A 24,956-nucleotide genomic window follows, 5' to 3' on the forward strand; every position below is an offset into this window, starting at 1 on the left:
TCTTTCCAGGTCCAAGTGAGACTGATCATTTTTTTCTCTTCTCTTATACCTTCTCTAGTTTTGAATCTCTTTTATCTTTTTGAATCCCTCTCTTGTTGAGCATCACTCCTCTTTTCTTCTTTTTTTATATACAAATACATATAGTTTTGGTTCTTGTGTGCATATAGTTCTTGGATCATAGAATCTCAGAATTTCATAATTAGAAGGTGCCTCAGTAGTGATATAGTCTAAACCATGGATGTCCAACCTTTTAGCTCTTCTGGGCTACATTACCTAACAAAAACTTGTGAAGGCTGTCTATAGAATTTAATATTAATGACAACAATATAACCCATAGTAGTAATGAATATAATAATAATAATAAAATATAGTAATGCTGCATGAATGTGACATGCAGTTGGACACACTTGGTCTAAACCATACCCTAAAAGAGTACTTAAGTCAGCAAATAGGCAATTACCTTTCCAAAAGAAGGAGGAAGGAGTTTATGAAAAACATTGCCTCATAAAACAGAAGCATATTAGAACAAAATCAGTCTTTAAAAGATGTGACCAAAGACTCAAAGCAAAGTTATTAATCAAGGGGATTTAAGGATGAAACTGAAAGAATGCTGACAAATAAAAAAGGGAGAATATCCTTAAAGGTTTTCACTGCAGATTTTTTATACTTTGAACAGTAGTGGAGCCGCAACCTTTGAAATCTAACATTATAGTTTCAGATGTGCTTCTTGACTAGTTAGAAATGACACAGAAGAAAAAAGGTAAACTGCTAGGTGAAGGATTTTTGTGCTGACAAGATTGAATCTCAAATTATAAGGACGATGAGAGTATATATATATATATATATATATATATATATATATATATATATATATGGAAAAATTATCAGACATTATTACCAAACAAAGGCAATTAAGAGAACATCAATAACTACTCAAATCATATGGCTACTTTCATATGGGAAAAAGTATATATGTATATATATATATAAGTATATACTCATATACTTTTATATATGTGTATATAAAAATTAATGGAAATTTGCTCATACATTAAAGACATTGTTTTTGAAATTTTATTTAAGGCAATGGGGTTAAGTGACTTGCCTGAGGTCACACATTTATTAAGTGTCTTGTGGCTGGATTTGAACTCATGTCTTCCTGACTCCAGGACCAGTGCTCTATCCACTGTGTCATCTAGCTGGGACATCCTTGATGAAAGCATTAGAAGGGAACAGGAAGGCTTTTGCAGATATTTCAAATTAGATATCTTTACTTTTATACCTTTGACTGAAAGACATACTATACAATTTCATTGTGCTTACTATTTGTTGACTGTGGAAAAAAGCATTTGATTTAATAGAACAAAACAATAAAGGTTTTTCTCAGTCAAGGTTTTTTTTCCATGCAGATGCCAAAATTATACAAGAAAACTTGAAAGATAGAATATTAGAGTTTTGTTTAACCTTCCCCTGATTATTAAATGTAGGCTAAAACATGGAGATACATAGGTTTGTTAAAGGTGTTTGCTTTTATCATGGTGGTGAGTCAGCCAGAGTCCAAGTTGAAAGGGGATGATGAGATCTTATAGATGCTCCCGTTTTATAAGTGATAGTGTATTGATTATTTCATACCTAGAGCTTTCTTTTTTTAATTAAAGATTTTATTTAATTTGAGTTTTACAATTTTCCCCCCAATCTTACTTCCCTCCCCCCACTGAAAGCAATTTGTCAGTCTTTACATTGTTTCCATGTTGTACATTGATCCAAATTGAGTGTGATAAGAGAGAAATCATATACTTAAGGAAGAAACAAAGTATAAGACATAACAAGATAAGACAATAAGATATCAGGTTTCTTTTTTCTAAATTAAAGGGAATAGTCCTTGAACTTTGTTCAAACTCCACCTTTCTTTATCTGGATACAGATGGTATTCTCCATTGCAGATAGCCCAAAATTGTGCCTGATTGTTGCACTGATGAAATGAACAAGTCCATCAAAGTTGATCATCACCCCCCATGTTGCTGTTAGTAGTGTTTTTCTGGTTCTGCTCATCTCACTCAGCATCAGTTCATGCAAATCCCTCCAGGCTTCCCTGAATTCCCATCCCTCCTGGTTTCTAATAAAACAAGTGTTCCATGACATGCATGTACTACATGTACCACAGTTTGCTAAGCCATTCCCCAATTGAAGGTTGTTTACTTAATTTCCAATTCTTTGCCACCACAAACAGGGCTTCTATGAATATTTTTGAACAAGTGATGCTTTTACCCTTTTTCATCATCTCTTCAGGGTATAGACCCAGTAGTGGTATTATTGCCAGATCAAAATGGGATTAGTTCCGAGTTTCTCTCCAGAAAGGTTGGATGAATTCACAGCTCCACCAACAGTGTAATAGTGTCCCAGATTTCCCCCATCCCTTCCAACATTTATTATTGTCCCTTCTGGTCATATTGGCCAGTCTGAGAGGTGTGAGGTGGTACCTCAGAGAAGCTTTAATTTGCATTTCTCTAATAATTAATGATTTAGAGCAATTTTTCATATGACTATGGATTGCTTTGATCTCCTCATCTGTAAATTGCCTTTCCCTATCCTTTGGCCATTTGTCAACTGGGGAATGGCTTTTTTTTAAATGTGACTCAATTCTCTGTATATTTTAGAAATGAGTCCTTTGTCAGAATCCTTATCTGTAAAGATTGTTTCCCAGTTTACTACATTTCTTTTGATCTTGGTTACAGTGGTTTTATCTGTGCAAAAGCTTTTTAATTTAATGTAATTGAAATCATCTAGTTTGTTTTTAGTGATGTTCTCCATCTCTTCCTTAGTCATAAACTGCTTCCCTTTCCATAGATCTGACAGGTAAACTAGTCCTTGATCTTTTAATTTGCTTATAGTATTGTTTTTTATGTCTAAATCCTGTATCCATTTGGATCTTATCTTGGTATAGGGTATGAGGTGTTGGTCTAACCTAAGTTTCTTCCATACTAACTTCCAATTTTCCCAGCAGTTTTTATCAAAGAGAGAATTTTTATCCCAATAACTGGATGTTTGGGATTTATCAAACAGCAGATTACTATAATCATTTCCTGCTATTGCACCTAGTCTATTCCACGGGTCCACCACTCTATTTCTTAGCCAATACCAGACACTTTTGATGACTGATGCTTTGTAATATAATTTTAGATCAGGTAGAGCTAAGCTCCCTTCTTTTGTACTTTTTTCCATTAAATCCCTGGAAATTCTTGACTTTTTATTTCTCCATTTGAATTTATTTACAACCTTTTCTAACTCATTAATTTTTTGGAATTTTGATTGGTAGAGCACTAAACCAGGTAGTTTAGTTTTGGTAGAATTGTCATTTTTATTGTATTAACTCTACCTATCTATGAGCAGTTGATATTTGCCCAGTTATTTAAATCTGGTTTAATTTGTGTGAGAAGTGTTTTATAATTGTTTTCAAAAAAGTTTCTGAGTCTGCCTTGGCAAATAGACTCCCAGGTATTTTATATTGTCTGAGGTTACTTTGAATGGGATTTCTCTTTCTAGCTCTTCCTGCTGTATCTTGCTAGTCATATATAGAAAAGTTGAGGGTTTATGAAGGTTTATTTTATATCCTACAACTTTGCTAAAATTGCTAATTGTTTCCAGTAGTTTTTTGGATGATTTCTTGGGATTCTCTAGGTATACCATCATGTCATCTGCAAAGAGTGAGAGTTTTGTCTCTTCCTTCTCAATTCTAATTCCTTCAATTTCTTTTTTCTTCTCTAATTTCTGAAGCTAAAATTTCTAATACAACATTGAATAGTAGTGATGATAATGGGCACCCTTGTTTCACCCCTGATCTTATTGGGAATGCCTCTAGCCTCTCCCCATTGAATATAATACTTGTTGATGGTTTCAGATAGATACTGCTAATTATTCTAAGGAACAGTCCATTTATTCCTCCGCTCTCTATACCGAGAGCTTTCTAAATGAGATCCATAAACTGTTTTTTTTTTTTTTTTTTGCTTTTTGCAATGTAATGAGGTTAAGTTCACTTGCCCAAGGTCACATAGCTAAGTAAGTATTAATTGTTTGAGGTCAAATTTGAACTCAGATCCTCCTGATTCCAGGGCTGGTGCTCTGTCTACTGTGCCATCTAGCTGCCCTCAATCCAAAAACTCTTTAGACTGACTTTTTTTTTTTTAAAGATTTTTGTAAGGCAAATAGGGTTAAGTGGTTTGCCTGAGGCCACACAGCTAGGTAATTATTAATTGTCTGAGGTCAGATTTGAACTCAGGTACTCCTGACTCTAGGGCCAGTGCTCCATCCACTGTGCCACCTAGCTGCCCCTAGACTGACTCTTAACAAGAAAAACTCATCTATATCTTGAACAGTACTCAGGGCCTAAGATTAAACAGGAGAAGGAAACTGCATATTTTGTTTGAGGAAATTTAAAAGTTCTCTGAAAGACTCTAAACTTCCTGAAATGTCCATAATTTTTTTTATCATTTTATTTTTCTCTAGTTACATGTTAAAACATTCATTTTTAAAACTTTTGAGTTCTGATTTCTCTCCCTTCTTCCTACCCTACACCTCCTCATTGAGAAAGCAAGTAGTTTGATGATATAAGTTAAAAATGTGTAGTTATGAAGAACATTTTAATAATAGTAATGTAAAAGAAAACAGCCCCCCCCCAAAAAACCCACAAAGTTTAAAACAAAGTCTGCTTCAGTTTTTATTCAACACCATTAGCTGTCAAGGCCCCTTTTTTAATATTAATATTATTCTGGTGATTCAAGTATGACTGTAAATCATATAATACTATGGTATCTGAAGTTGAATGGTAATCAGAGAGCAATGAAACTCATGGTAGGCAGGAGTTGACTGCAACACATAAATTTTAAAAATTGCACAAGAGTGATAAAAAGAATACTGGAGAAATAAATAATAAAAATTAAATGAGTCAAACATGGAGGGTAGAGCAATGGATACATTCAAATACTTCTTTGGTATCTCCATTATAAGGATAAAAGAGGCCATCTAATTCAATTTTCCATTTTACAAATAAGAAAACTGAGACCCATTGATGTTATGTGACTTGCCCAAAGTTACACAGATGGTAAATGATAGACAAGATTTGGACCCAGGTTCTCTGATTTCAAAACATATATGGTACAGTAGTAATTAGTACTGACATGTAATTACTTTTTTCTTTTTAAAAACTTTTTTCTTCATAATTTGAAATTTAACAGAATCCTTGGATACATGCAATTCAGATTTTTCTAATTCTGTGGTTCAAAAATTCTCCTTGAGAATTCCACTTTTTTTCTTTGACTTCTGGAATTCTGATTAACATAAGTTGGACTTATTGTCCAATCTTCTAGATCCATTATGTTGTCCTGCATGTAGCCTAAGTTTTTTAAAGTTTTTTCAGTTTTGCAATGTTTACATGATTTCTCATCAGTGTTAAAATACTGGAAATACTACTTGGTCTTTGGTTAGCTCCCTTTGCCCTATTTTTTCCTGCTGCTTTTTATCTTACTACTATTATCCTTTCTGCCCATTATTCCTTTTGTCTAGATTACCTGTGCTCAGAAATAAGGCAATGATTCATTTGGTTTCTAAATTACAACCAAAATCTGCAGATAAACAGAAGGAGTAAATTACAAGAGATTTCAAAAACTTAAATAAGTAGTCTTAGTTTTTAGTGAAATATAAAGGGAACTAGGTCTTGATCTTTTTGGGATATCTTTTTTCTGTGACCCATTGTCACTTTTGTTGGTGTCTCTGGAGTTAGCTGGCTCAATCTTACTTGGTCTGGATGCCACTTTTAGCAGATTCTATCACTTTGAATAAATAATTTAACTTTTGAATCTCAGTTTCCTTATGGGCAATATGATAAAAATAGTAGCACCTACTTTGCAGAACTGGAAATATGAAATGAGATTTTTTTTAGTTGTTTTTTTTTTTTTGCAAGGCAAATGGGGTTAAGTGGCTTGCCCAAGGCCACACAGCTAGGTAATTATTAAGTGTCTGAGACCGGATTTGAACCCAGGTACTCCGGACTCCAGGGCCAGTGCTTTATCCACTGTGCCACCTAGCTGCCCGGAATGAGATTTTTTAAAAAATGATTTTCAAATCTTAAAATGATATAGACATGCTAGTTGATAGTAATTATCATTATTAGATTTAGGTTTTCAAAGTTACTAGGATTTTCGGCTTCTTTTAGATCCTGTTTTGTTTCTTGATCGGGGTATCTGTTTTAGGAAGGTACATTCTGACTCTCTCTATGCTGTTAAATAATATGCCTGAAGCTAGCAAGATTTTATGAGTACTTCTCTATCATCGTTTTCCCTAGGTTGATATCTTTCTTTATTTGACCTAGTACAACATGCCATATTGATCCCCATTCCTTAAAATCTATCTACTTTTTGATGCTTACCTCTAAAGGACAAATCTCTTCCTGTTTTAAAGCTCCCATAACCTATTGGACTTTTAATTAGGTCCTGCTTTGCAGTCTGAAGTATCCCAATTTATTTTTTTAATAATTGACTGAAAGGTTTTGAACCTAATGGTTGCTTTTTGGTTTCAGATTGTTACAAATCAGCACCCCTTATTTTTTAGATTGTCTTTGATGAAGAGAATTTCTCTGTTCTTTAGAAGTCTTCTCAGAAGAGGTTTCCAGAATCTTATTTCAGTTTTATAAAATCAAAGTAATACTTTAAATATATGTAATAATAAGAGAGGAGTTCTAATAATAAGAAAGTGGTTGTTTTTTCATACAGTATCATAAAAATTTAATTTTTCTGACTGAATTAAATAGCAAAATTTTTAAAAGATAATTTATTCAAGGAACATGAAAAAATTTGAGGGAAAGTTTTTTTAAAGGATATAGAAAGAAAAATGGGAAAATTGATGGAATAAAGTTGAATATTGAACTGAGATTATATAAACTAGAAGTCAGAAGCTGCAAATAGAAAAATGTCTTTTACTAAAGTGTGCTAACCTATACTTAATAACACTATAACTTTTTTTTTCAGGCCAGAAGCATTGAAAGTGAAATTTTGAAAAAAGATAAGCAAATAAAGATATTAGAAAACAAGGTATGATTTTAGAGAATAGAGTCTATTATCATTTTAAAGTTTTAAACCTTTTCAAGAATTTCTAATTATTCCATTAAATATTTGGGAAATTAAAAATAAAATTATTATTTTGAAGAATAATTAATTTTAGCATTACAGTATTACATGGGACAAAAGAGAATGTTTATAGTTTGCCAGTATAGGACAGGAAGGATATTGCTCTTGGGCAAGAGAAGACTATTCATCCTCTCTGACCATTGCCACCCCCCCCCCCCGGCTAAACTAAATGATTAAACAGAAACAGAGAGCCTATGTCCATCCCCATAGTCCCAGATATTTTCTGCTGAAATGCAAGGACTAAGATCTGAATTATTTTCTCTTCCTCTGGAGTATTCTGTATTAAAAGAAAATCTGTCTCAGACTTTACTCCTTGAAAGACTCATCTGTGGAAACAACAGTACAATTCTTTGAATTATTACATTAAAAAAAACTGACATAGGACAACTTATTTAGCTTAGTCAGAATAGCTATGTCATTGAATTGGGTATTAAAAGAAAGAAATTTCACTCAGTCTCTTTGCCATAGATCTATTCTTAGTCAATTTCTACTCTGAGAAATTTGAACTCCATCCCTGGCTTTTTCTGTTCTTATAGGTGAATCTTTTTTGCCATATTTTGTGAGGAATCAATCTTTCTTGAATCCTGCAGTCTTCTCATCTTTTTCCTGTACAAATACCTTCTCTTCCCCTCTATTTTATGTACTTTATGTGTGATCTTCCCTTATTTGAATGTAGATTCTTTGAGGTCAAGGACTGTCAAACTTGCTTCAATTTTTATTTTCTAGTGCTTAGCACAATACCTTCCACATAAAACTGATTTTAAAAAAATCATATAATTTCCCAACTTCTATATTTTTCTCAATTTTAAAGACATTTGAAGATTCATTAATTTTTCAAGAAGAAGATTCCAAATAATGGAATCACTTATGTGATTCATTTTTTTCTTTGAAATTTTATTTTATTTTTCCAATTACATACAATGGTAGTTTTCAACATTTATCCAAATTTATGAGTTCCATATTTTTCTACCACCCTTCCTTCCCTCTCCCCTTCCCATGGTGGTAAACAATCTGGTAAAAGTTGTACATGTATATTTATGTTTAACATATTTGCTCATTGTGACCCATATGCTAATTTTTCATTTCTTTTTTTAATGATTTATTTTCACATTACTTCAATAATATTATTGTGAAAATAAGCATAAAACCCCTTCCCCCCTAAAAGAAACCTCAAGAGAAATGAAGTGAGAAAAAAATGTATACTCTTAGTCTGTGTTCAGATACCATTGACTCTGTTTCTGGGATGGTTTGCATTCTTTACCATAAGTCCATCAGAGAAGTTACTTCAATATTTTTTCCCCTACAGTTGCTATTGTTAACTGTATTCCCTCCATTCAGTTCCTCCCCAGTGCCATTTATTCTATTCACTCTCTCCTTTCACCCTGTCACCCTCAGAAGGGTGTTGTATCTGACTACCCTCTCCCACAATATCTGACTACCCTCTCCCACAATTTTCCCTCTCTTCTATCACCTACACTCCCTCCTCCTCTCCTCTTATCCCCTTCTCCCATCCCTTTCCTCTAGGGTAAAACAGATTTCTATACCCTATTAAGTGTATATGTTATTTCCTCTCTGAGTCATTTCTGATGAGAATAAAGGTTCATTTATTCCCCCTCACCTTCCCCCTTCCACTCCGTCACAAAAACTTTTTCTTGACTCTTTTACCTGAAATATCTTTGTCCATTCTACTTCTGCTTTCCCTTTCCCCCTATATTATGTATGCCATTATATTCAACTCCCTCCTGTGCCTTGTCTATATATGCTCTTTCTAACTGTTCTTCTAAATGTGAAGGTTCATATGAGTTATCAGTATCTTCTTCCTATGCAGAAATACATGAAATTCAACTCTATTAAATCAGAATTTGACCTTCCTGTCCACCTTCTGTATACTTCACCTAAGTCCTATACTTGGAGATCATACTTTCTGTTCAATGCTGGTTGTTTATTTTTATTTTTTATTTTATTTTTTTGCAAGGCAATGGGATTAAGTGACTTGCCCAAGGCCACACAGCTAGGTAATTAATAAGTATCTGAGGCCAGATTTGAACTCAGGTGCTACTGACTCCAGGGCCAGTGCTCTATCCACTGCACCACCTAGCTGCTCCTCAATGCTGGTTGTTTCAATTGGAAAGTTTGAAAGTTCCCTATTTCATTGAATGTCCATCTTTTCTCCTGAAAGAGGATGTTTAGTTTTTCTGGATAGTTGATTCTTGGTTGCATTCTGGTTCTTTTGCCTTCCAGAGTATCATATTCCAAGCCCCAGGATACCTTAATATAGATGCTGCCAAATCCTGTGTGATCCTGACTGTTAGCACCACAGCAATCGAATTATTTCTTTCTGACTACTTTTGTTTTCTCTCTGATTTGGGTGTTCTGGAGGTTTTTATGGGGGATCTTGGTCTGGGGGTGATCAGTAGATTCCCTCAATTCCTATTTTATCCTCTGATCCTAGGATTTCAGGGCAATTTTTCTGCATTATTTCTTGAAAAATGAAGTCTAGGCTCTTTTCCTGGTCATGACTTTCAGGTAGCCCAATAATTTTTAAATGATCTCTTCTGGATCTCTTTTCCAGATTAGTTGTTTTTTCAATGAGATATTTGATATTTTCTAGTAATTTTTCATTGTTTTGTTGTTTTTTGATTTCTCACAACCATCAGCTTCCTTTAGCTCCACTCTACATTTGAAGGAGTTATTTTCTTCAGAGAGCTTTTTTATCTCCTTTTCCAACTGGCCAATTCTGCTTTTTAAAGACATTCTCCTCCTCCTCATTGGCCTTTTGTACTACTTTGTTCCATTTTATCTAAACTGGTTTTTAACATGTTATTTTTTCTTCAGTATTTTTCAGTATCTCCTTCACCAAAGTCTGACTTGGTTTTCATGATTTTTCTACATCACTCTTATCCCTCTTCACAATTTTTCCTCTACTGCCTTTACTTGCTTTTCAAAGTTGTATTTTTTATTTTATTTATTAATTTATTTTTATTTATTTATTTTTCTTTCAAAGTTTTTTTTGAGCTCTTTAATAGCCTGAGACCAATTCCTATTTTTCTTGGAGGCTTTGGTTACAGAAGCTTTGACTTTGTCATCTTCTGAGTGTATATTTTGATCCTTCATGGGACCAAAGTAATTTTCTATGGTCAGATTCTTTTTTTTATTTACTCATTTCCTCAGCCTATGACCTGATTTACTATACTTCCAAAGCTTTTGAGGGTTTTTGATACATCCCCCAGGGACATTACTTCCTTCAAAGTCTGCTGAGAGACTCTGACTGCTCTCTTGTCTTGTACTCTGGTCTATGGATGACCGCAGGCTCTCCCCTCTGCCCTGGAGCTGTGAGGAGGGTCCCTGCTCCTCTATGGTGGTATGGGGGCCCAGATTGTGACCTGGATCTGAATATGGGCAAAGCAACAGAGTCCTGACCCCAGGGATAGCAGAGAGACCTCTGCACTCTCTCCCCACCCCCTTACCATCTGTGGACTGAGTGCTCTGGAAGCAGCTGCTGCGTGGCTCCATTGGTTCATAGGGCTGCCCTGAGGCTGATGCTGGCCTGTGCTCCATGCTCATTTCGGTATAGCAGACTTCTCCAATTGATCCTCCAAGCTGTCCTCAGCAATCCATGGGTCAAAAGGTCTGGAAACCATTCCCACTGCCATGGACTCAGGTGCCGTAGAGAACCAGGCACCTGCAGGCTATTCCTAGGAGGCTGGAGCTGGTTTGCTCTGGCCTGTGGCCTGGGCTATACTGTGGCTCTTTCCAACCCAATTCCAGTGTAATAGACCTTTTCCATGGGTCTGCCTAGTTGTCTTGGGCTGGAAAATTATTTCACTCAATCTTTCTGTGGGTTCTGCCCCTCTAGTATTTAGTTAGAGTCATAATTTTACGACATGTAGTTTTTTGGGAAAGAGCCTCTGGAATTCTTGTCTTCACACCACCATCTTGATTCCACCCCCCCCCCCAATTTTTCATTTCTATAAAATCTATAAAATCTTAGTATTCTCTTGAAAGTCTCCTTTGTGGAAAATGAGGGTTGAACAGGCAGGCTTTTGCAGATGATCTTCTATAGCAGTCCATATCTTCATACTTACAAATTAGGCTGAGTTTTAGAGAATATAATATAACAGAGTTTGTTTTTATGTATAAAAATATTTTTCCTAGGTAAAACAAAATGCAGTCTTGGAAGCTATATTCAAATAATGTATCTTTTACATATTAAAATTTTAAATATAATATTCTTTCACGTTTGTTAAATGGAGATAACTATTCACCTAGTGACTTCTTATCAAATAAAAGTGAAATATAAAGCAAGGAGACATATATATGTTTACATAAGACATATGCTTCCAAATAGGAGTCCCTATTGATGGTAACATTCTCCAAATATGTTTTTTTGATGGAAATGTTGTACTGATTACATGTATACTCAGAATACTAAAGAACCTCCTTAGGAGAAACTCAGTGTAATTCAAAAGATATCAACCTAAATATTCATATTAGAAAAATGATGTGAATGAAAAATACATATTGTACATACTGTAGCAGGAAGGCAACTGGTAATTAGTATTTCATATGTATATACATATACACACTTATGTATGCATATTATATATTATATATGCATATAAAATGTATATGTTACATATAATATTTGTGTCTAGGATAGCTAGGTGGTAGAATAGAGTGCTAAGCCTGCAGTTAGGACAACTCATGAATTTATATCTGACCTGACACTTAGTAGCTATGTGACTCAGGGAAAGTCATTTAACCCAGTTTTCCTTAGTTTTCTCATGTGTAAATTGATCTGGAAAAACAAATGGCACACCACATTTTACCATGAAAACCCCAAATGGGGTCATGAAAAATTAGACACAATTAAAATAGCTGAACAGCAATACTATATCATACATGTATTTACATAATTTTATAAAAATATGTGTTAACATACACACATTCCCTAATCCTGTACTTGTAAAGTTGATGTTTGAAATTAATTTTTCATGTTATCTAAAGGAATTCTTTGAGATATATATTTTAACCAGTGTTTCATACAGAAAAAACAAAATAGAGTAATTGTCTAGAAAGTAATAAATAATAAAGATAGAAAATAACTCTAAAATGTCTTTTTGTTTTTAGTTTAACAATCTAAAAAAACAAATGGAAATTAAAAACAAATCCTTCGAAGAACTACAGCAAGAGGTATGCTCAATTTATAGGCAGTTTAGAAATTTAAATATTATCACAAACTCTTAAAAATAATATTTTATTTCCCATGATTTTTAGGATAGTATAAAATAATGACATCAGTAAACATAACCTTGTTTATTATTTTTAACATTTTCCAGAACAAAACCTTAAAAAAGAAAAGTATAGCAGAGTGCAAACAGTTGAGTGCCTATGAGATAAAGGTATTTGGGGTTTTCATATTACATTTAAAAATTTTTTATCTTTTAAAATAATTAATATTTTATACTTGTTATTATGAATAGACATTTGGAGTCAGAGAAACCTAAGATTCATGAAGGGACAAGTTACTTTACCCTTTCAGTACCCCAGGCAGCTATAAAAGAATTGGTTGTAGAGAATTTTTGCTTTGCCTCATTGAAGAGAGTTTCCACAATGGAATCACATACCATATTTCCCCATGTGTGAGATGCTCCCATGTATAAGATGCATTCTAATTTTGAGGACTGAAACTTTAAAAAAATATATTGCATAAAGTTATTGAACTCAAATTTTCGTCATCATAAAATTCATACAACTCCTCATCACTGTCAAAACTCCCATCCATGAGCTTGTTCTTATCTGTGTTTGATGATGAATCACTGTCTTGCTCTCCTGCCTGTGCTGTGGTCTGTGGTTGACTACAAGCACTTTCCAGGCAAGTCTGGTGAATGGACACATGCTCGATCAATTCTGCTTCATGAACTTGAAGCACAAATTGTGTCCTTTGAAATAAGTCACTTCTTTTTCATAAGCAATTCTTTTCTCCTGCTGAACCATCTTTGTGGACACATGAATTCCAATGACCCTTTGCTCTTCAATCCATCTCTTCAGTTCCCTCTCTGAGGCTATTTGACTGACTTGCCTCTCATGGCCTTCTGCCATATTTCAGTTGGGTTTCTTCTTCCTGTAGCTAGTCTCGGATCATTTTCGCAGTTGGAGAGGGACTAAACTGATGTTCAGCAGCACAATTTCCATTCACTTTTGCAAACTGGATCACTTTGAACTTGAATTCAGCGCTGTACAAAAATACTTTCTGAGCTGTTTCTGGGCAGAAAGAGGCAAAATGTAACCTAACATATTGGTAACAAATGCAAAACAATGAATGTAAAGACAAGTGCAAAAAAGTGGAAAATGCAAACAAAAAATTCTACAACCACTGTATAAGATGCTCCCAATTTTTAGACCCCAAATTTTTCAAAAAAGGATGCATCTTATACATGGGGAAATACGGTTTCTGACCAATATTTCATAATATTGCTACCTATCCTTTTTTTTTTTTTTGCAAGGCAATGGGGTTAAGTAGCTTGCCCAAGGCCACACAGCTAGGTAATTATTAAGTGTCTGAGTTGGATTTGAACTCAAGGACTCCTGACTCCAGGGCTGGTGCTCTATCCACTGCGCCACCTAGCTGCTCCGCTACCTATCTTTCAAAGAAAATTTTATTTTGGAACTAGGGGAAACCTTTAATCCTAATCAATCATATTAAGCCTTTTAATCACAATGTATCATGTCTTCCAGAAAACAAAATTATAATTATTATATTAAGGGTATATATATATAGAAATCCTGACATTATTTGAGAAATCATGGCAATACAACATAAATTAATGGGAAACGTAGTGAGCTTGTGCTGCTGGTTCAACTTTGTAATTTTTTGGTTAAAGGCAAACCTTTAACTTTTTAAAGGATCATTTTTCTCCCTCTGTAAACTAAGTATCTGATAGTATTATAAGCATCAAAAGAAATAATATACCCCAAATGATTTATGTCCATAAAGCAAAATACAAATGAAAATTATTTGACAGCAAATTAAAATCATTTAGATTTTTCTTTTTTATTGTGCCACACAGTGTCCTTTTCAACTAGAATAGTTGAATTATATTAGGCTGAAACTGAGTAACTTAAATTCTATGATACCATCTTCAGAGAAGGGGAAAACAAAAATTGCTCAGATAAATATATAGTTTTTAAAAGATGGATTTTATATAATATTAAATAATAGCATATGGGAAATACAAATTTTTGTAGGAATGGAAATTATGATAGTTTTCATAGACTATGAAGACTAAAAATTTTTAGCAATTATCTATTAATTAATTTTAAAACAAAATTCATAAAAAAACCCAAAAAAAGTGAACTCTCACCAAAGAAGGCATGTGTAACACTTATCAATAGAAATTTTCTTTCTTGTTATAAGGTGAATAAATTAAAATCAGAGCTAGATGATGCTAGCAAAAAATTTGAAGAAATGACTGACAACTATCAAAAAGAAATTGCTAACAAAAACATATCAGAAGAAAATCTTTTGGGAGAGGTAGGAAAAAACTAAATGTGTGAAAAAAAATCTTAAGATGATGTAATTTCTTCCTGCTCTCAATGGAAAGGATTCAGTTTATTCTTAATAAAAGTGAGAAACTGATAATAGAAATAATTTATAAATTTAATATTAAATTTAATAAGGTAGTTCCTTGGGGCTATTAAGTGATAGTTTTATAGTAATTGAAAGTATAACTTCTATCATTTGTGACCTGATTTTTGTATAGAAATTAAATTGTAGTACTTCTTTTTCAAAGGGCTACTCATAGTATCCTATTGTTAACCTAGGTAAATTAAATCATTTTTAAATATGCTCAATTAATAGGTTGGTTTATAATAACAAGTGTGGTTTTTCTCAAAACCCAAGCACTGTGAATTCAAATTGTAAAAAAAAGAACTCCAATTTTAACCTTAAATGTTATATAGCAATAATATATTTAATGGCTAGCATATTAAAACTATTATGTACTCTGAAGGACTATTAGTAAATTCATGAAAAGAGGTACTTTTTATAATTCATTTATGAAGCATTGATAGACACTGTTATATCGAAAATGTCAGTTGACCTTTGAATCTTGTTTTTCAGTGAAAATACAAATACATAATTACTTAAACTAATGAAAGTAAGAACTACCTTAAACAAATAATTGAACTTCATAATAAAAATGGAAGCAGGGCAAATAAATGAATTTTCTAATCTTGATTGCCTTGACTTTAAATTTGTGATGTAGAAGATAGAACACATGTATTATTGTGTGGTTTTGCTCAAATAAAATTTATCTATTGCTTATACATTTTAATTGATAGGTTGAAAAAGCAAAGGCAGTAGCTGATGAAGCTGTGAAACTACAAAAAGAAATTGATATAAGATGTCAGCATAAAATTGCTGAAATGGTAGCACTTATGGAAAAACATAAGGTAATTTTTTTGTTTAGATTTATTTAGATTTGTCTTTTGAGATACTTGTTTAAAATATATGACATTGATGATGTTTTGTTCTTTGTTCTCAAAAAACCATGACATCGAGGGTTGATGCCATGACAAGCAAGTGAATTGAATTTGAGTGAAGCAATGCTGTGCCTTATTTTCTCCTCTGGAACCATCTGGATCCAGTGACCAGATATGAATCAAGACAACTGGAGATAGTCCTGGTTTCAAGGCAGTCGGGCTTAAGGGACTTGCCAAAGTCACATAGCTAGTATTAAATGTCTTAAATTATATTTGAACTCATGGCCTGTGCTAGCAGCTGCTGCTCCCTATCTACTCCTGTTTCTGTTTTACTTATATAATAATAACTAATGAAAGTAAAACCTACCTCAAGCAAATAATTGAACTTCATAATAAAAGTAGGAACATGGCAGAGTTAATGAATTTTCTTATCTTCTTGACTGTCTTGATTTTAAATTTGAATTTGTTATGTAGGTGATGTCTTATGTCATATTTGAACCCAGGGCCTCCTGACTCTAGGACGGGTGCTCTATCTACTGTACCAACTAGCTGCTACTTCCTATCTATTCCTATATCTCTTTCTTATACCATAATAAACTTGAAGAACAGTCTAGTAGTGTCAGGTGAATCTCAGAGAAACATTATATACAGAGGGTTCTAATTAATTCATTCAATAGAGACAGTGTAGAACCTACATGAAGAACCTTAAAGGTCTCAAATTGTGGACCAAGCTAGTACTAATTTGTAGCATTAAGAAGAGTGAAAATACTTGTATGAGAATTACCATATCCATGCAACAGTTCTTTTTTATATCATATTTTAGTATTATTTTCAATTAGTAATCTTTTAAAAGTTAATTCAGCTATTCTATAATAACCATTAAGGTTTTCTTTTGGTTTGACTTTGTTTACTTTTTGGTTTTTGCAAGACAATGGGTTTAAGAGCCTTGCCCAAGTCACACAGCTAGAAAATTATGAAGTATCTGAGGTTGGATTTGAACTCAGGTCCTCCTGACTCCAGGGCCAATGCTGTATCCACTGTGCCACCAACTGCCTCTCTTTACCTATTTATAGTTGGGGCAACTAGGTGTCACAGTGGATAGAACACTGGCCTTGGAGTTAGGAGGACAGGAGTTTGAATCCAGCCTCAGACAATGAACACTTACTAGTGTGTGATTTTGGACAAGTCACTTAACTGTGATTGCCTCACATCCAGGGTCATCTCCAGTTGTCCTGATTTATATCTGGCTATTCATCCCTGATGGCTCTGGAGGAGAAAGTGAGGCTAGTGACTTAGCACAGCAGCCCTCACTCAAATCCAGTTCACGTGTTTGTCATGACATCACTTCCTTTCATGATATGGTCTTTGAGAATGAAGGACAAACACCACCCATTTACAGTTAGGAATTTACTCTGGTATGCAATAGAACAAAAACTAATTTGATTCTAAATTACATCTTTTAATTGTTGTTCTATATAAAAGAATTATTTGTTCTTAATTTTTTGTTCAGTTTCAATATGAGTTGGCCATGACTTACTCTTTAGTGTATTTTGGATTGGCAATATGGGAACCATATAAACCAGAAATCTGGGAATTTTTGTGAAAATTTTTTAAAAGACAATAACATTTGTCTATGAAATTTTAAAGCAATATGATCTACAAGTGTTAACTTTCATTTGTTACCTAAGGCCTAGCAAATAAAATATGTTAGATTTTGATTTTTTTTCAGAACATATATGACTTTTCTGTTTTGTATAGGATCAATATGATAAAATTGTTGAAGAAAGAGACACAGAATTAGCACTGTATAAGAGCAAAGAACAAGAGCAGTCAATGAAGAAAATATCTTTGGTAAACTCACTCTCTCTCTCTCTCTCTATATATATATATATATATGTTTAATAATGCCAAAATATTTGCTTGAAAAGAGAAAAATCAGTAGTTATTTGATTAATTAATTTTTAAATCTATATAATTCTTATCATTGCTTTTTATAGCCATATACTTTTTAAAAAATGTATTTTATTTAAGACAATGGGGTTAAGTAACATGCCCAAGGTCATATAGCTAGGCACTTAAGTAGCCGAGGCTGGATTTGAACTCAGGTCCTCCTGACTCCAGGTGCTCTATACCACCTAGGTGTTCCACCATAACTCTTATACAAATTTATTTTTTGCTTCTTCTTTATTTGATTGTATTTAATTATTCATTTTTGATGAATTGCCTAGTAGTTATGCTGAGTTAAGTGAGTTCTTTAGGGTGGTAAAGGTACAGAGTAGAAAAAAATGCAATATGGCATTGTGGATAGACAGATAGCCTCAATGTGAGTTCTATACTTGCTTTTCAAACATAATAGTCTCATAATAGTGGGCATATAACTCCCTCTTAATGTCTCAGACAGCTCACTAAGACAACAGATCAATTTAAAATCTGAATTGATAAAAGATATTTCTTCAGTCTATGTTCCCTATAATGATAAAGGATCTAGAAAAAAATTTATATGACATTTTAAGGAATAGAAATAGATTCTTAAAGTTCTAATCTCCCATCAATTTGTTGACAGGAAATTATAATAGCAATTATGAACCTATGCTAATTTGGTTTTCTACAAAATATAAGCTTTATGGGTTCTTTTTTATATGCCCACAAATTTTTTTTCTTTTCAGTCCTACAACCCTCCATCTACCCACCCTTCCATCCACTATCACATTTTTTGCTCTCTTTATCTTTAGTGCCCTGCACCTAATAAAAATAATTTGTACTCTGACTTTACTTCTTTAGTGCTCAGTCTTTAATTCCTTGACATCTGTCTTCAATCAATCAACAAGTCAAATAGTGTTTTATTATGTAACTACTGTGCCACTTAATGTATTAGACTGAAAGATACAAAAATAATAGGGAAACAATCCTTTATAACAGCAAAAATTTTGTTGCTCACCTTTATAGACAGTCCAGAGAAAATTCCAAAGAGAACAGAGACAAAACAGAAAATAAAAATTGGCAAAGAATGAGAGAAGGATAATGTTTAAGAGATATTCAGATATACTCATATCAGAAAAGGAGAATAAGGAGAATAAATTTTTTTGTATTTTTAAAGATACTAAAAATGAAACAGAGTAGGAGAATTTGTTCTGGATCGTGAGACTAATAGGTAGTTGGGTAGCAGATTAAAGAGAGTAAGCAAGAAAACAGAACAACAGAAAATGTACATAGCACAGAGTAGTGGGGAAAAGAGCAGCAAAGCAAATAATGCCATGGGAAGATTTCTATCCCAAAGAAGGTATATTATTACTAATATCTTTATACTTTTTTCTTATAGATATTTGCAAAAAAAATTCCTTTACAAAGATTTCAGAATTATGGTTAATTAGCAGTATGTTTTACAGATGAACGTGTTTCTGCATAAAATGGAAATTTATTTGCATGGTTTTGAGATGTTTAACATTGTGTTGAAATATTAACTATCTTCCTCTCTGTTTTCTTCAGGAAATTGAAGTATCAAACCTCAAAAACAAACTTTCATCTGTTGAAACTCAGCTTAAAACAGAAAGTGAGGAGAAAGTAAGTTTTTGTTATTATATAGGGAGAATTCACAGATTAATCATCTTTGCATTTTAATGTAACTTATTTTTGACTTTTTTCTTCCTGTAAAATCCTCTAATAAAGAATAAATACCATGACTGTCAAGGGCAAATGGGTCAGAAGAAATAGGATATTAGTTTCAGTATAATCTGCACATAAAAAGAAGAATATAAGCTATCTAGTTTGTGTGTGCATGTATATTTGTGTGTGTGCATTTCTGTGTATGCTTCCATTTGTGAATGTGTTTCAGAAATAATGTCCAGGATAGTGATTATGTAATAGAGTAGAGGTAAACTCAACTGTTCCCCTTCTATACAATGGAAAAGATAACCCTTGTGGTTGTATTCTGAGGTCTTTTATTTCTCATAAGATCCTCAGAAGCAAACAAGGTTTGAGATCTGTCATAGTAAAAAAAGGCAAATGAGAAAAATATAAATCATATAAATCATAACTAGGTACAGTAATATTATCTACTTATAACCATACATGAATGGTTTGCCTAACACAATGGTAGAAAATTCAATTAATCAAATGAGCTTAAACTGGCTTTTATATGTTGTAAAATCTTTTAGTCTATGATCAGCAGTGTGCTGGTAAATGTTTTAACAGTCATCTGTCTAGAAGAAAAATTATGCTAGACTCATTTTAAGTTAAGCATTTTTCCCATTGCTTTTTTAAGTCTAGACAATCAACAAAACAAATCAGTTTTTCACTAAGGTATAAATGTTCAAACTGAAAGATTTTCTCATGTGGTTCTAGTATACTCCTGTCTATTATTACTGTCTGAATTGGGAAGAGAATATGGAAGTGACTCTTTTCTTTCCAAGATTTGTTCCTGTGGGGGTATGGTGTTTCTAACCCAAAGACAATATTGCTTTTGTTCAAAAGTGCACATTAATAGTGTTTTATATGATTTTACATATATAATAGATATCATATTGCTTATCTTTCTCAATGAATGAGGGAGGGGCTTAAGTAAAGGAGAGAGGGGCGGCTAGGTGGTGCAATGGCTAGAGCACAGGCCCTGGAGTCAGGAGTACCTGAGTTCAAATCCAGCCTCAGACACTTAATAATTACATAGCTGTGTGGCCTTAGGCAAGCTACTTAACCCCATTGCCTTGCAAAAACAAAAAATGAAGGAGAGAATTTGGAACTCAAAATTTTTAAAATGAATGTAAAATAAATATGATTTGATAAAAAATGAAAGTTTGTATTATCTAAAATTACAGTTATTTATCCAAAAACCTCAGAAGATAGATTGGTTATGAAAACAATTATAAAAATACAGTTTTACCTTATCCTTTTTCTCCTTGAGCACTGTTAATGTGCACTTTTGAACAAAAGCAAGTTAAAATGATTTTATTTTATATTTTGATGAATTTTATTCCATGATTGAAATTTAGACCCATAGGTATTATTAGGTAAGTTTGGCAAAACTGTGCTTTGCCTCAATCTGACTTTTAAGATGAAAAATAAAGCAATAATTATATAGTGCTGAGCAGCTTAAAAGCAGTGCCTATTATTTGATTGAATTATTTTCCAGATTTTGCACAACTTCTATTGACATGTACCTTTTTGAAAGGAAAAATTGTTGAGAGACAGTGCTGTGGTGTGTCCATTTCTTTTGTTTTTGAATAGAAAGAAATGTCAGTTTTTTTCACTTTCATTGTGTTACAAGTTTCTAGAAGTTACAAATAGCTTTATAATATAATATTCATATGAGGGTGTTTGATAAATTCTATATGATTATGGTGGTAGTGATTATAACAATAGAATTATTCAAACTGAAAAGATACAAATAGAATTCTTATTATGTATATTCTTATAGGAAAGACTTTTAAGACAAGCAAAGGAGAAAATGGCCTTGCTCAAGGAGAAAAAGGATAAGGTAAAATTCTCTATTTTCATAATTGTTTTCATAACCAATCTATCTTCTGAGGTTTTTGGACAAATACCTAGAATTTTAGATAATACAAACTATCCTTTTTTTCCCTGAATCATATTTATTTTTTTATATTCATTTAAAAAATTTTGAGTTCCAAATTTTCTCCTTCATTTAAGCCCCTCCCTCATTCATTGAGAAAGATAAGTAATATGATATCTATTATACATGTGAAATCATATAAAACACTATTACTTTTAAAATTTAATTTTCATCTTTTTCAGTTTCTTTCCTTCCCCTCTAGCTAACCCTATGGAAAAAAAATAATTCAAAATAAAAATGCAGAGTCAAACAAAAATCATTCCTACACTGGCTATGTCCAAAAATATGTGTCTCATTTGGCACCCTGAGACCAATAACTTTTGTGGAAATTGGATATTATTGCTGCATTACTTTTCTGGAATCTTGGTTTGGCCTGTTTTAAAGTTGTTCATCTTTACAAAAATTGTTGTAGGGCAGCTAGGTGGTGCAGTGAATAGAGCACTGGCCTTGGAGTCAGGAGTACCTGGGTTCAAATCCAGCCTCAGACACTTAGTAATTACCTAGCCATGTGGCCTTGGGCAAGCCACTTAACCCCATTGCCTTGAAAAATCTAAAAAAATATTTATAACAAAAATTGTTGTAGAAATCATTCTGTTGGTTTTTCTGATTGGATTCTGCATAAATTTAGAAAAACCTCAATTTTTTTCTGAAATTGTCTAATTTCATCATTTCTTCAACAGATTAGTACTCTATTATATGCCATAATTCATCCAGAATTTTTAAAACTTGCTGATTGATTAGATTTGAGGCTGAGGAAGAGCAAAGCATCAAAGCTGATTCCAAGATTGAGACTTTGTGTGACTGCTGTCATCTTGACAAAAATAGAGAAACTAGAAAGAGTTTTGGGCAAAAAAATAATGGTTTCCATTTTGGACATGTTGAATTTGAGATATTTATGGGACATCAATTTGAAAATTCCAATGAGCAGTTAGTGATGTGGAACTACAACTCAGGAAAGATGCTAGAGGTAGATAATATAAATTTGGAAGTTGTGTGCCGATCAATGATTGTTGAACCTATGGAAGCTTATGAGGTAATAATAATTATTATAATTGTAGCTAGCATTTATATCATATTTTTAATGTTTGCAAAGTTCTTTACAAATATTATCTAATTTTTATCTTCACAAAATCCCTGTGAGGTATGTATAATTATTATTCTCTCCATTTCACAAATAAGTAAATTGAGGCAAACAGAGGTTAAGTAACCTACCTGGGACACACAGCAGTTAAGTGTCCAAAGTCAAATTTGAATTAAGATCTTAAGACAAGAGAGAAAAGAAAAAGAAAACAAAACAGATTTTGGGTAAAACTACATTTTAGGGGTTGGTATATGGATATTGATTCAGGACAAGAAACCAAGGAGTAGCCACATGGACAAAATAAGGCTCAAAAGAGAACAATGTCACCAAAACCCAAAGAGATTATCCTGAAGGAGAGTGGTTGGTTAACATGATAAAATGCTACAATTAGATTAAGAAGGATGAGGGCTGAGAAGAGGCCATCAATTTGCAAGTTAAGAAATCATTAATAATTTTGAAGAAAGCAGTTAAATGATGAAATTATTTCAAGGGGCCAAAGGGCTAACAAAAGACAGGCTAATATAAATAATTACCTTTTTTAGGTTTTTGCAAGGCAAATGGGGTTAAGTGGCTTGCCCAATGCCACACAGCTAGGTGTGTTTGAGGCTGGATTTGAACTCGGGTACTCCTGACTCCAAGACCAGTGCTCTATCCAGTGTGCCACCTAGCCTCCCCATATAAATAATCTTTTCTAGGAACTTGACTATAAAAGGTAGAAGAGAGAGATATAGCACAGTTGCTTAAGGGAGTGGCAGAGTGGAATGAATATTTTGGGAGTGGGTGAGAATCTAGACATATTTTAAGTATTAGAGAGGAAGCCAGTAAGTAGGAAACATTTTAAGATTATTAAAGGGAAGGAGGAAATGTTTTTAGAGGTGAATTCTTGGAGCAGAGGGGTAGGGAATATGGTCAAGGGTACAAGTAAAAGTGTTGTTCTTGACAGGAAGGGCTTTTTCCTCTTCCTGTACTGGTAAATCAGCTATAGAGATGGTATAATGTGCCTAGATTTCAGTAAGGCATTTCAGACTTGCAAAATTTTAGAATTGGAAGGATCAGCTACCTAATAATCCAAATTCTAAATAAAAATCCCCATTATAATATTCCCAACAACTGGTGGTCATCCAGTCTCTGAAGATTTCCAGTGAGGGATGATTTTAGAGCTAAATTTTTCCTGACATCAAGCCTAAATTTCCCCCCTTTGCAACTTCTGCAAAGAAACATTATTCTGGTTCTTCCCTCTGCAATCAAACAAAACATATCTGGTCTTCCTCCGTGTGGCCATTCCTAATTCTTGCCCTCACATTAGAATTCTTTGTCATGTATATTGACTCTTTCAAACACCCTCATCACTCAGTTCTTCAACCCCATCATTTCCTATGATCTACTTCTGTACCAAACTTCAATTGTGCACAAAGATGACTATAAAATTTAATCTCATTACCCTTCACAAGTGTACCACTTTTATGTTCAAGAATCCTGAAGTCCTATTATTTGACCATAAACTAATGACTTTCTGCTTCTCCTTCTGCCTTTCTCCAACAGACCTTATTATCATTAGATGTCTAATGCCTTGATCTTCAAATCTCTTCCAAGCCATTATCATGGCTCTATCTCCTCTCTCCTTTTCCTCATCTTGATCCCTTGGTGATCTGGTTTAACTTTTCACTGTCCTCTTGAGTTCCTGCCTCTCTTTTTATATATCTGATTGTTCCCTGCTAAGCTCAGTCTCCAATGACTTCCACTGTTCACCACCATCGAAATATGTGCTCTTGAACAAAATTGAAAAAAAATCATGAAACCATTTTGACTGGGTCCACTACAAATTTGTGTTCTGCAACTCCTACATTTCCCATACTCTTTTTTTTTAAATTAAAGATTTTATTTATTTTGTTTTACCATTTTCCCCCCAATCTTACTTCCCTCCCCCCACAAAAAGCAATTTGTCAGTCTTTACATCGTTTCCATGTTGTACATTGATCCAAATTAAGTGTGATGAGAGAGAAATCATATCCTTACTGAAGAAACATAAAGTTTGAAGATAACAAGATCAGACAATAAGATTTCAGTTTTTTTCCCCTAAATTAAAGGGAATAGTCCTTGAACTTTTTTCAAACTCCATGGTTCTTTATCTGGATACAGATCCCATACGCTTTTCAATGATTCTTCCAAACCTATTCATCCCTCCTCAAATTTCCCATAGCTTCTCTTTCTCCATCTTCTAAGCTTGCCTCATATTTTACAGAAATTTTTTTTTAAAAATTAAAATAAAAATAAAGCTATTTTCTTTGGGTTTTGTGAGGCAGTGGAGTTAAGTGACTTGCCTAAGGTCACACAGCTGGGTAAGTATTATGTATCTGATACTGGATTTGAACTCAGGTCCTCCTGTGGACCCCGGTACTCAACTGTACCATCTAGCTGATCCCAGCATTTTCTTTGAGCTTCCTGTTTTTGCCCCTTTTCCTCATCTTACACCACTCAGATGCCTTCTGCCTCTTTCTCCTCTTCTCACATGAAGAAGTGACCCTGCTCTTTATCAAGGTCAAACAATCCTATTTTGTCCTGTCTTCTCCAACAAATTACCCCCTCTCGACCCCATTCTGTCACTTATCTTCATTCTCTCCTGGTCTACTGGCTCATTCCCTACTGC

The 24,956-nt window shown here is 33.5% G+C and overlaps 1 protein-coding gene across 3 annotated transcripts in view; it reads left to right on the top strand.

Moving 5' to 3' along the window:
- SYCP1 (synaptonemal complex protein 1) overlaps positions 1-24,956 on the top strand; it is a 99,267-nt gene that overhangs the window by 64,824 nt on the left and 9,487 nt on the right. For all 3 annotated transcript variants that reach the window (XM_074188506.1, XM_074188507.1, XM_074188504.1), the window contains exons 22-29: positions 7,020-7,082; positions 12,309-12,371; positions 12,518-12,580; positions 14,596-14,712; positions 15,522-15,632; positions 17,421-17,513; positions 19,149-19,223; positions 21,073-21,132. In XM_074188506.1, coding sequence (XP_074044607.1) covers positions 7,020-7,082; positions 12,309-12,371; positions 12,518-12,580; positions 14,596-14,712; positions 15,522-15,632; positions 17,421-17,513; positions 19,149-19,223; positions 21,073-21,132 — 645 coding nt within the window. The remainder of the gene's footprint in view (positions 1-7,019; positions 7,083-12,308; positions 12,372-12,517; positions 12,581-14,595; positions 14,713-15,521; positions 15,633-17,420; positions 17,514-19,148; positions 19,224-21,072; positions 21,133-24,956) is intronic.

This window comes from Macrotis lagotis, chromosome 5 (assembly GCF_037893015.1).
Source record: "Macrotis lagotis isolate mMagLag1 chromosome 5, bilby.v1.9.chrom.fasta, whole genome shotgun sequence".
NCBI classification, from domain to species: Eukaryota; Metazoa; Chordata; class Mammalia; order Peramelemorphia; family Peramelidae; genus Macrotis; species Macrotis lagotis.